At 44.1% G+C, this 13,196-nt stretch overlaps 1 protein-coding gene across 7 annotated transcripts in view; it reads right to left on the reverse strand.

Moving 5' to 3' along the window:
• The window catches only part of PTPRT (protein tyrosine phosphatase receptor type T), a 451,419-nt gene that overhangs the window by 105,912 nt on the left and 332,311 nt on the right, over positions 1-13,196 (reverse strand). For all 7 annotated transcript variants that reach the window (XM_058422730.1, XM_040080154.2, XM_040080156.2 and 4 more), the window contains exon 11: positions 11,626-11,728. In XM_058422730.1, coding sequence (XP_058278713.1) covers positions 11,626-11,728 — 103 coding nt within the window. The remainder of the gene's footprint in view (positions 1-11,625; positions 11,729-13,196) is intronic.

A 13,196-nucleotide genomic window follows, 5' to 3' on the forward strand; every position in this document is an offset into this window, starting at 1 on the left:
TGGGCTCCAAGGGCGAATTCCCTGATCAAGCACCTCCTGTCAAACGTTCAGGCACCCAAGAGTCAACTCCCAAGTTCATGAAGTTTTCTGGGTGCAAACAGGTGCCAGTATATCCCTGAGAACCGAGTTACTGCCTTCACATATTGGAAAACGTACCTCAGCACCTCCAATAGCATTTTTAATCAGAAGCTCTGAAACTAATCTACAAACCGTAACGAACTGTGTTTCACAGCCGCCCAGGATGCACTGACAGGACCCAGTGCTCTGTTCTGCAATTTTCTGTCTATTTAAGAACTGATTCCAAACACATTAAAATCAATTAAAGATTGCCACTGTTTCCATTGCACTCTGGAACAGCTCCATGCAGAATACAATATGCTGAAGTGAAGGTTTGCTTCCAATAAAGAGTTTCATGCAGAAAATAGGTGGAAAAAAAGAGATTGGTCTACAGTGTCATCTTCTGGAATGCGCTTGGCTGTTTCAGAGACTCAAAAAGTAGCCTGTTAGGAATATTGGGCTGCGCTGTCATCCATCAGCTTGCTCACATCTGCAATGCATTCACAAAAATAAAGCTGATAATAGTGATGCTACTTGAGGAAATAGTCTCTCATATTGCAAAGTTATTCACACCAGAGCCTTCATTTTGCGGTTATTTTTGCGTGTTCTTTTAACAGTCATTTAAATTAAACAACTCTTCTACGTGCACTGAAGTTGAAGAATACCAGAAAAGAATTCAAATTCTGCCAAATTTGTAAAAAATGGCATAGGAAGAAGAGATGGTAATTACTGCCACTGTGATGAAAAAAAACCTGCTGAGATAGAGCCAATAATAATGAAATCCATTTAATAATCAAGAAGGCTGGGAAGAGAGTCTCTTCACATTTTCTTCCACTCTCACATTCAGCTCAGTCCTCCAGATTTACTACCAGGGCACGTGAGACCCTGAAATTCATGAAACAAAAGGTAGCGATTTCACACTTGGATAAAACCATTTGGAGTCAGCCTTTCCACACAGGCATCCTTTTATCGCTGAAATTTCAAGCTTTGTTAAATTTCTCTAGTGATTGAAACGGGCTCTAGAAAAGATGAGGATGTTTAATGACTGCATGGTTCCTGTAGAGGAGAGAGAGAGACGGGCCTGTGCTGTCCCCAGCCAGCAGCAGGAGCTGTGATGAGCTGCCTGTGGCATCTATTTCAGGAACTGTGCACGGTCTCGAGCCTGAGAAAGCAGCAAACCCAAACAAAATGTTTGCATTTGCAGAAGAGCATCCTGCCAGTGTCACTCTAACAAACGCTGTCTTTGGCCAGGCAGCTTTGTCTGAAATTCCTTTGCAGTCTCACATACAACTCCTACAGCTGACTGAAAAAATGAAAACTCTGTTGGGAGGTGTTTGTGTGTGTGGGGAGGTTGTTTGTTTGGGGTTTTGGGGAGTTTTGGTGGTGGTTAGGTCGGGTGTTTAGTAAAAAAACATGACAGTGTAATGTAAAATATTCCATGGCCTTCGTGGGTTGCACAGGTTTTATCCTGACAGACTCCTGAGGTACATTAATAATTTTCCCACTGTTGCAGAGATGTTAACAGTGGCATGGGGAGTGTGACTCTGCCTGATACCATCAGTTGTATGTAAACAAATCCACACTTTCCTGTCCAACATTCCTCCACCCACCAGCCAACATATCCTGTCTAAGGGAGGCTGGAGTACCCAACTTAACACATGCTACTCCTACCAAACCTTTCAAATAGGGGGAAAAAAGGAGGAAAATGTGACTTCTGAGCATCGCTAGAGATGTGGCCTACAGTGAAAAGGGAGGAGCAGACAGAGCTGGGAAAGAGGTGTTTGGAGATTGGCTCTGTCTTCAAATTGCACCGCACAAAAGATACAAACACCAGAGCCATAAACACCAGTAACAACACTGTTACAACAACACTGTTAACAACAATAATGATGGCTTAAATAATGGAGCTCTGGGATAGGGGAAGGTGTCCCTGCCCATGGCAGGGGGTTGGAACTGAGTGAACTTTAAGGTCTCTTCCAACCCAAATCATTCTGTGCTTTTACAATTCTGTATGTGCACATCTGAACACCCTTGTGTGTACCTACACATAAATACATCTACAAAAATCAGTGGTTCCAACCTCATCAAGTTCCCCCCCACCATGACAGCTAGGGAAAGGTATCCAAAAATCCAAATATTCCCATATAGCTCTAAGCAAGTCCGGCCATCACCACAGCACCTGCCCACAGCAACCAGCAATGTGACAACACAAAACCTGAGGAGCTGTCCAGAACACAACTGCAGTCACTGACCATAAAGAAGGATTTGTGTACCTAAAGGGCCATCTTCCCCAGCTGTATCATTTACCCTAACAGAAGATGCAGTTCAGGCTTGCAGAAAGACCATCCCCAGCCCACCAGAACGTTGCTGCTGCATCTGTTTACTCGTACATATGTCATATTACTTGTACTCTCTTAAATGCTTTAAATTCTCTATTTAATCTTCTGGAAAGTAAATAAAATAAAATAAAAATAAAGAACCTGGGGCCGTTTCAAAGCTCTGTGTTCCATTATCTCAGCCATCTCCATAAGCCTGACCTGGCTTGCAACCCAGGATTAGCCATAATAGCTGCTGCTGCTCCCCAGTGGAACTGGCCCCGTCCCTCTCTCCAGCTCAATGCTATTTTCTGCTGGCAGATTAAAGATAATGAGTGCAGACAGATACAGCTTTCGCTGCAACAGGAGCTGATGTGAGTGGCTTTGGAGGTGTCTCTTCCCTCCTGAGCCACCTGCCATCTGTTTAATCTAAAAAAAAAAAAAAAAAAAAAAAAAAATAATCCAAACCCAACCTCTCTTTTGTTAATCTTGCTTTGTATTAAGCGGGCGTCGCTGACTGAGGTCCTGTCATCCTCAGCAAGTGCTGGTTTAAGACCAGGAGGACGTTTCAAGGACAAGAAGAGCCAAAGTGGTTCTTGAACAACCTGCAGGGCAAGGAGAGACCATGGCAAACCCTTCCTGGGACTGTCCTGCACCTTCTGCCATGCCCTTCATAAAAGCAGCAGCTTCAACAAGGGGATGGGGATATTTGCATATATTCTCAGTCAGAATTAATTTGGGTTTTTCCAATGGTTCCCATCAAATTAGGTTCATTTGGATGCAGAAATAGTCTAGCTGGGAATTCAAGCTTCCTCTGCCTTTTCCACAGCCGCAGCTACCAGACTATGCAGGGAAAACCCACAGAGAGGAATCTGCTGTCTTTCAGAAGAGAAAGCACCAGAAAACACCAGAAATATAGTTCTATTAGTGTCACTTCTGTTTGGATTTTTTTTTTTTTTTAATTAAGAGGCTAAGAAAAAACACTAGGCAAAACCAGGAAAACCTGCTCTGTTTACAACCTTCTGATAAAGTTCATAGCTCAACAAGGCCTCTGCAGCCAGGTAACTGCTGCAGTCCTGTGGTCAATGTGCAGGGGTGATGAGCTCTCCTGGGGAAGACTAACACAGACTCTCAGCACCTGAAGCTGCAGAGTATCCACCAGCTCCTTCCCGTCTTTTCCTTTTCAGAAAGTGCAAAACTGTCATGCTTCTTTCTGATAGCAGGGAGAGATCTAAAATCGTGCCTTCCCTACAACATCCCCTGCCCCAGAATGAGGGGAAATTGAGGATAGAGGGAGTGGGAAAATCCCAAGGATAAGAACTCCTCTGCAGCAATTCATCCATAACCACCTCCCACCCCAGTGGGAATGGGATGGATTTAAATGTCAGGAGATTGTGTCTGACAATCCTGTAATCCACCAACTCCCTTCAAAACTAAGAGAATTTTTTACAAAAACATTACACATAGGCTGTGTCCTTTGGCAGAAAAAAGCCCTCAACCTGCATCAACATCAGCTCCTGTAGCTCCTTAGGGATCTGTCACAGTGGGCCACAAGGGAAATTGGCATTTTCTCCTCTTTTACTGTTTGACCTCCCCACTTAGAAATACTCCACATTCTGCTTCTCTTTTTCCCTTCCTCTTTTGCACCACGAACTACTTCGAATGACACCAGCCCTAATTCCCCTTCCTTTTGCACTGCAGGCAAATCCTTCACTGTTCCTGTCTCTGCCTTTTGCTCTGGAAAACCACTGTGCAAGGAAAGCTGAAATTATGGGGAGGCAGAAGAGCATCATGGCTGCAGAGCTTTATTCCTGAGAATTGTCTGGCTGCACTTATGATAATCCCTCCATTCCATCTGCATCCCACGCACTGGTGCAGCAACCCCATTTTCTAGTTCCAAGAAATTATGCATTCATTATGGAGGAAATTAACACCTCAAAGCAAACTATAATTAGGAATTCTTCAATTCGGTTTATGCTTTTTCAATTAGGCCCTCTATAATTTTAATCACGGGAGCATTAACATGTTTCCGGAATTTATATACCTGTAGTATAATTAAATCCTGAAATGCCTTAGTCTGCAACAGCAAAGCAGAGCTTGCTCATCTTCCCTTTTATTGTGTTTTTGTGTTGTTATGGACACATCGAGGGGCACCTGCCCTGAACATCTCCTGATGGATGCAGCAGAGAAAGAAGAGCCCCCTTGTCCTCTGGACTCAGAACCCTCACTCCGGGAGAGGCACTGCTCCTGAGGGGGGGACAATTGCCAGAGAATTGTGCTCAGGCTCATCCCATTTCATTTTAAGTGCCTTAAGGAGCTGCTTCAATTAGGTAAATCATCCTTGATGACCCTCTAAAAGAGCCAAGGTCCTTCCTCCTCCTGTGGGCTTCCCACCCCTGAGCAGCTGTGGCTCAGCTCACTCCATCCAAGGGTCTGATCCAAAAGCTCTCACAGGTTTGGCACTGCACCTCCTGGAAGTCAGAGTTTCTGATTTTTAAAGTCTTTTGTGTTGTTTGTTATCACCCTTTCATTCCATGACAACCAGGAAGGGAAACGGTGGCTCTGAGAACTGCGGAGCAAAGAAACGTCCTGGGAAAAGAAACCCTCAGACTGGAACCATGGGTATTTTCTCTGTTCCCTCCTCAAACAGAGTGGCAGGCTGAGGTGAGGGCCATCAATTTGTGAATATCAGCTTAAAGCTCAGAATTCATTAACCTGTTGGTAGCCGGAATTAAATCTGGCAGTTTACACAGTCAGCGTAAAAGAGTTATGCAAAAAAAAACCCCTCCTTTCCCCTACTCACTAACCTCAGGTCTTCACAACACTAAGAAGTGTTAGCAAAAGCTTCCCTGTAGCGCTAGGAAAATGCTGCTTGACACCAAAGAATTGCCTCCACATGTAATTTGATTGCAAAAATATTATCATTCAAATAGACATCCATTTTATGGCTTTCCTCTCCCATTTCTGCCCACTGCCAAAGCTACCTGTGGAATGGTCAAAGGCACAGCAGGCCACCCAGGCTGTGCAAATGGCCATGGTTTAGATGACTGATAAACGGTAAAAGGCAGATTTGTCCTCTTTAGGGGGCTGAATTTCAATTGCACATTGTGCTGATCCAGTAGGAAAATGCATTTCCTGTACCAGATGAGAAAATTGACCCAAAATGTCCTTTTTAGCCTCACTTCTTGGGACTAACACCTGACTCTCCAGGGAACTTAACAAAACCTTTAAGCCCCTATTCAACTAATTCTGCCAGGCTACATAAAATACTAAATATCCCCTCCTGATCCTTCTGGTTGCACCTTACACACCTTATCTCCATTGTGCTGTTCTCTTGATACAATAAGCACTTAACACTCATAACAATCTCAAGTGCTCAGTGCCTTTCACCCAAATTTCCTTCTCTCCCATTCACACACAGCTGAAGAAAATGTAGATCTGGTTTGTCTCTAAGAAGAAACTTCTTCGTGTATCTCCAAACTCTTAGCTGAATAGAAGGCAGAGTTTCAGGCAGGAGAAACTCAGCTTGAATGATTTCAGAACAATATCCCTGAATTATATTATAGGAGATATTAATTAATACAGGTAATTTGGCTTATAATATCAGAAGCCTAGATTGATAATCTCATTTCTCATTAAATACTACAAAATTAAAGATCTAAACTGCTGACAACTGCTTCCCCCTGTATTGAATCAACTAACTCATGTGATCCAGACATTGAAATAGGAGCTCAGAGAAAACAGACCAGCAATTTTCTTTTCCAAATAATAAGAATGTGTCTATCAAGGGAATCTAACTTCCTGAATTATCAAAGGCATGATAATTTCACCCTTAGCACCCTTTTTATTGTTTTGCTGCTCCTTCACTCCAATCTTTATTTTCATATACCAGGTACTCCTCATGGGAGTTTTAAGAACTAGAAATCGCCACCCTTTTCTGGCATTAATGAATCAATTACCAGCACAAATGCCTGAGGCAGGCCCATGTGATGCCACTAGGAAGCTGCAAAGCAGAGATCTGAGCAGCGCTGCTCCCTCTGTACTAATGGAGATCTACAAACCAAAGTCACCAGCAGCAAAGCAAAACAAAAGCACCAGCAAATATTATGAATTTATAGTTTCTCCACCACAGAATCCAGGTCACTGTGCCTGCAAACCACTCCTTTGTAAGGCTGGGAAGAACTATTGCACAGTAAAGGCAAAATCAGACTAAGGATGCCAGGCAGGGGGGTGCAGGAAAGGCAGGCTTAGGATGAACAGATAATGCCCAAAATCATAGAAAAGAAAGAATTACCTGGAGATTAAATTTCTAACATATGGCTCCAAATTTTCTCCATTTTTACTTTGTTGCAGATTAAAAGACGAGTTTTAGCTACTTTCAGTTCTCTAAGGTAAGACGGAAGCAGTGCCATGGCTCTTCCTTCCAGGAAAGTTTTACTCAGTATTGCATGTAGGAATATTTAAGTGCACAGATACATCCTACAGGATTTTTTCCTGGGAGAAGAGTTTGAGTATAAAACCAGAAAAACCCTACCATTCCTAGGTGTTCTGTAAATAACATTAGAGCTGTTTTCTCTTAATTTTTTTAGCATCATGTAGAAAAAAATTTCTCTTTATTTCATGCTTGGAAGATCCAGAACCAAATAATAATCACTCAAGTGTAACATGGGGCTTGGTTTATATAAATTAATTTATCCTCCTGGCTGGCTGTTGACATGAAAATATTTATTTCACCCTTGCTCAGTCCTTCTTGATATATTTTAAATATTTAAATGCTCTTCTCTTGTTTAGGTTTATGTATTTCCTTTAAGATGTACATTAATAAACTGACCCATCTGCCCCTGTGTGCTGGCAGCACACAAAAGAATATCACAGATTATTTACTGACACACCTCTGAGAGCTGCAGAAAGGGAGAGAGAGACCAATTCCATATTGCTCCAACAAAGAAGTTTTCTATTTTCTGAACCCCACCCCAAAATAATTGCAGGCTCTTCTCGAACGTCCTTCTGCCGTGTCCTACAGCTCCACCACACAGAGCAGGGTACTGACAAGACAATCACACCTAAGGGGAGCATTTTTCTAAACTCTGAAACCCTCACAACTACCACACGCTCTGGAAATTTGATTTTCTCCGTAACAGTGGTATAGGTAGATTGACAGAACCAACAGCGTGTTAATAAAGCAGATGGACCTTCAAATATCCAACACACAAAAACCAGCCTGTGGACATGTCCTGCAGATAAAACCCCTTGGAGTGTTATTTCCAAGCTGGGAGTGGGATATAAATTCTCAAATAGAGGTCTAAAGATGTCATATGTGAATAATCTATGAAGGACTGACTCAGCCCTCCTGACAATAACAGATTCAAAGGCAGAAATACTCTCAAAATCACACTGGAGGTTTTCAGGAAAGAGTTGAGGAGTAAAGATTGAGAACACTTGCATTCTTCCTTCCTCGTGTGCATGTATTATAGATGAATGTCAGCCTCCAGCAAATCAATCATAGCACCATTCACAGGGTTTAGATTGATGTAAGAACACCTAAAAGTTATTTTTAAAGGGCAATGTGGAGTCAAACTCTGCAGGTTATACCACGAAAAATAAAGGCAAAAAATGAAACGCCTGTGCCACAAGGGAGAATATTTCTGCTTGCTGAGGCTTCACCTTTCTTTTGGCAGTAGGACAAAATAGATCAAAGAATATCTAAGTTTATATTAATCCTGTTAGGCTGCATGAAAGCATCCTCCTTGTTATCTATAGATCGTTAACAACACCACGTTCATGATCGTTACTTTTATAAACTGCCACATTTAAATTATTTATCATGAGCCATGGGGAACATCAGAAGTGTCTTAATGCTGAAAGTGACTTTGGATTTGGTGTACTTGCATTTCAGACGAATGAAAATACAATTAATCTTACTTTAAATATCCTTCTGTATTATTCTGAAGATGTTCTTGCAGCCCATGCTCCATCTCTGTGCTACAGCAGAATGAAATAACTCAAGACCAAGCAGAGATATTTCCTTACAGTCACATCCTACATGTTCTCCTCACCATCCCCTGAACAGAAGAGGAGATATTAGAATAATTACTGTATATTAATTGTTTTCTTCTTCATGGTTTGGAAAGATCATATAAAAACTGGAGAACTGCAGAGCAGAAAGGGTTGATGGGATAAGGGGTCGACCTGTTCCTGCCCAGAGAAAGCTCTGAAGAGCCGAGCTTTTCTAGAAAGGCATGAGGAAAATCTGCTTCAGACTCCTCTCAGAAAAGTTCAGCCCCACTTGAGGGAGGCTGGGAGATGAAAGGTGCAAGGGGAAAAGGATCCAGAAAGCATGGTCACATCCACCAGGGGGGCCAGGAGAAGGCATCCCACCAGGATTTACACTGGACAGGATCCTCTGCACCATCCCCCTGCCGGGCAGGGAGGTTGCTCAGTCCTTTGCCTCAAACCTGTGCTTGCATTAACGCCTTCAGCAACCGGACAGAGTCATTAAGAGGGAATTAGCAAGAGAAATAAATCCCACACAACCAGAAGGTAGAACACCTAACCAGACTACAGCAAAGAGGACACATTTGATCTCAGCTAGATGAATAAAACACAGTGAGGAGAAAAAAACGCCTCGTTCTTGTGTGTTAAAAAACCACCTCGTTCTTGTGTGTTAAGGGTGCCACAATCAGTCCACAACTCATGCTATTCTTTTGATCTCCTTCTGAGGGAATGGGACTCACTTCTGGAAATGGTATTTTGAGAGAATTTCACAAACGGGGCAGCATGCAGAACAGAATGAAAGACAAGGGAAGAGGTTGGGAGAATTGAAACTTGAAATAACCGGATTTATTAAGGTTAGCCTAAGAACAGTCTCTATAGTTCTACAGGGGAAGAATTCTGAGCCTGTCAGAGTCAATAAAAAGCTAAAATTCTCCCCAAGACTCCCTTCCCCCTTACTCCCCCTGCCCTTCTGCTTTTCATACACACATCTGTGAGTCAATGAAATGGACTCATTATAGGAAATAATTTTATCACTTAGACGTGGCATGTAAATATTGCACTCTCCACAAATGTGCGTAATAGGCTACGATGCAATTAAAGAAATCAGAGTGAAAATTTATAAAAAAATCCTGACCAATTTTGTGTACAGATGCATTTGCTGAAAAGACATTATTCACTGAATGCAGTTAAGGTGCAGTAAATCGACTTTGAGAAAAATCACAAGACTTTTCAATAAAAAGACAAAATAGCAACACTGCTAAGACAGCAGGTGGTAAAACGAGATACAGGAATGTTCCCCCATATAAAGAAATAAAACAAAACAAAGCTGTGTGATTTTACTGCTCTTTTCCAGCAAAAAAAAACATCCCTAAAGGACTCAGAAAATAAGCTCCTAAATTTGCTCATATGGAGTACCAGAGATTGAAAGACAAACTTTGAAATACATTACTCAGAAAAACCAGAGAAGGGACGGCACTTAGTCTTAAAGAATGGATTTTTTTTTGTTTGAGCTTATCAATTCAATTTGGGTCCAAGCCACAACACAGTTGGGGGACCACCAGCTGATATAGGATATTTGAATAAATCCAGTAGTTTGCATCTGGTGCAATTTTCTCCTGAATACTTAGTGGGCATCCTTCAAAAGCATTAAGAACCTGACAGTGAGATACAGAAACACAAGCATTATGAAAGGTAGAACTATTGTGTTTTTAAAATAACACCCATGGGAAAAACTTCAAGAGTCCTTTGTGAAAACTAGAGATAAAAGCGTGAAGATCTCCCAGGGAGGTAATGAATACCTGCTGGACCTTCTGCAAGGCAGGATCCACTGTTTTGACACATGACTCCAATGACTGCTGTCAGCAGAGGGGCCTGGCAGGATGAAGGAGCAGCTGGCACTTCTGCCAGCAATGGGTGTGGGCTCAGAAGGGAATTCGTTCATCTGTGCTGGTGCCTTGCACCAAACACAAATTCACTGAGATGGAGGAGAGTGACAAGTTCAGAACTCCAAGTCAGGGAGCAACCTGCAGGTGGGTGTCCCATCAGCATGTCACCATTCAGAGCAGGACACAGCTCAGACAGGCAGCAAGGTTCCCTGCAAGGTGCCCCCTCTATTCCACGGGTGCTGGGCAGCTCCCTGCCCCTAAACAACCAGGGAAGGGATGGCACCCCTGTACCTGGCACTGGCGAGGTCACACCTTGAGTCCTGTGTCCAGTTCTGGGCCCCTCGCTGCAAGAAAGACCTTGAGGGGCTGGAGGGTGTCCAGAGAAGGGAATGGACCTGGGGAAGGGGCTGGAGCCTCAGTCATGTGAGGAGCAGCTGGAGTTGTTTCACCTGGAGAAAATGAAGCTCTGGGGGGGACTTTCTCCATCTCCACAACTCCCTGACAGGAGGGGGCAGCCAGGTGGGGGTCAGGGTAGGGACAGGACATGAGGAAATGACCTCAGGTTGCGCCAAGGGAGGTTCAGGTCAGACAACAGGAGGAAATCCACCACAGGAAGGGTGGATGGGCATTGGAAGGGGCTGCCCATAGAGGTGGTGGGGTCACCATCTCTGGAGGGGTTCCAGAAATGACTGCTGATGGCACCCAGTGCTCTGGGCTGGTTGATAAGGTGGTGAGTGGTAAAATGTCAGACTCAGTGGTCTTGGAAGTCTTTTCCAACCTTAACGATTCTGTGATTCTGCAAATCCTCCACTCTGCAGCAGGATCTGCTTGTCTATGCTAGCAAAGCCTCACTAAATCAAAATTCCTTTTTTCTGGACGAGATTACAGCCCAGCAGCACAGCTGGATTGCAAAGGTGAGAAGCATATTAAATCCAGAAGCTGAGCAAATACCTCCACAAGCATTAAAGACAGAGCAGGCATCCCTACAACAGTTACCAGCGGGCTTTGCTCATCATGGAAGAGAGGGCAGGATGGAGACCTGGAGCCTCCTCCACCCTCGTGTGGGGATGCTCAGTCTCCAGCTCCGCATCCCGCTGTGCTCCAGCACTGCAAAGCCATCTGAAGTGATGTTGAGGGGTAATAACCCCGACAGTGCCAGCAGCAATCCTTCCTGGAGGCTAACAGCGGGAGGCAAGGAGGCTGAAGCGTTCATGAAAGGAGACTGTGAAAGGCAGAATAACAGCCGAGCTGGCCTTTTAGTCGGCGCTCGCTTTGTGCGGCTCCGTTATCAGAGGAGAAAGAGAGGGGAGTGAGGGAAGCCTGGGGAGGAAGGGAGAGGAGGGAAGTGTGAAAAGGAAAGACAAAACACCCACCTGACAGGTGCTCCCCGGGACTGAGCAGGCTTCAGCATGACCGTGATGGTGGTGTCAGTCTCATTGAGGGGAGCGTCCGTGTCGTACTCCGGCATGGACGGGGCTGCAGCAGAACAAAGCAACACGCTCGTTATGCACCAGGCACTGCCTTTGGTAGTGATGGCAACACTCCACTAACATTTCTCAAATGAAATGTCAAAATACTTCCCGGTGTTATGACCAGAACTATCAAAACTGCTCAAATGTTTGTACACTTTTTCCACTGCAATTAAACAGGCATCGGACAATCTTCAAGCGGGCTTTGAAAATCCCATCTTGAATTTTTACGACTTAGTAAGCTTTTGAGATGGGATCACTCCTGCAGTGTTAAAGGTGAGGAAAGAAAACTGCACAGACATTATAAAACATCACAAACTATTAGGATGAGTGAATCAGTGGCAGAGCTAAGAAAAGCATCCCTGAATCTTTTTCCCTGTTCTGGTCAGTGGATTAGCCCTCTCCCATCTTAAGAGATTTTAATGCACCAGCTTAAGCTGTGTCCTCTTGATTAGCTGGAGGGTGTGCTAGGAAACACAAGATGAAAAGAGAGGAGCACAAGCTAGCCAGGTTATTTTTGCACCCAAACCCAGGGCATTTTCCCTCATGGTTTAAGTGTTGCTGACTCAACAGGCAGCTGCAGAGATCCCAGGGCCACCCTCGGGCAGTGCCCAGCCACAGCAACCCCATCTCTGATGTGTTCCCTCAAGCAATACAGAAACCCACTGAATAAAAACCCTCTCAGCCAAACTCTAGTTCCTCCTTCTGCTCTGTTATCTTCTCTTAGGACCATTCCATGGAAGTAGGAGAGCTTTCCTTAGGAAATTTATTCCACTTAATAATTCCTTTCCCAGGAGCAGGCATCTGTTTGGGACAAGTTCTACTGCTGAAGACCTGAAGAGATCACAAGATCGGAGCAGTACCAAATTTGTTCCAAAGATGCAGATTTTGCTGAAATAGCTTTAAAGTAAAAAGCAAACTGAAGAATTCACACAAGTAGTTCTTCTGTAGCTCGCAAGGGCAAGCTGCTTTGTGGGGGATCCCATTTTTAATCCTCTCATAGTGATTTCCACTGTAATCCTGTTTACAATCGGGATTTTTATCTAAATGCCTGAAAACTGTCAAGAATGGGGGCTGCTATTATCAGCTCAGCTGCTGGCTTCCCTGTCAATAAGCTGGGAATACGTTCAGAGTGAATGTCAACTGCTTAAGAAGGATTTCTCTGGAATAAGGTGCCCTCCATCAAGGGGAAGCAGTGACTCATTGGAAGGAGACACATCCCCAGTGGTCCTCCACACCAGAGATCACAGAATGGTTTGGGTTGGAAAGGATCTTAAAATTCATCTCATTCCAACCCCCTGCCATGGCAGGGACACCTTCTACTGCCCCAGGCTGCTCCAAGCCCTGTCCAGCCTGATCTGGGACACTGCCAGGGATCCAGGGGCAGGCACAGCTTCTCTGGGCACCCTGTGCCAGGGCTTCAGCAGCCTCAGAAGGAAGGATTTCTTCCTAACATCCAACCTAACCCTGCCCTC

Source organism: Hirundo rustica, chromosome 16 (genome assembly GCF_015227805.2).
Source record: "Hirundo rustica isolate bHirRus1 chromosome 16, bHirRus1.pri.v3, whole genome shotgun sequence".
Lineage (NCBI taxonomy): Eukaryota > Metazoa > Chordata > Aves > Passeriformes > Hirundinidae > Hirundo > Hirundo rustica.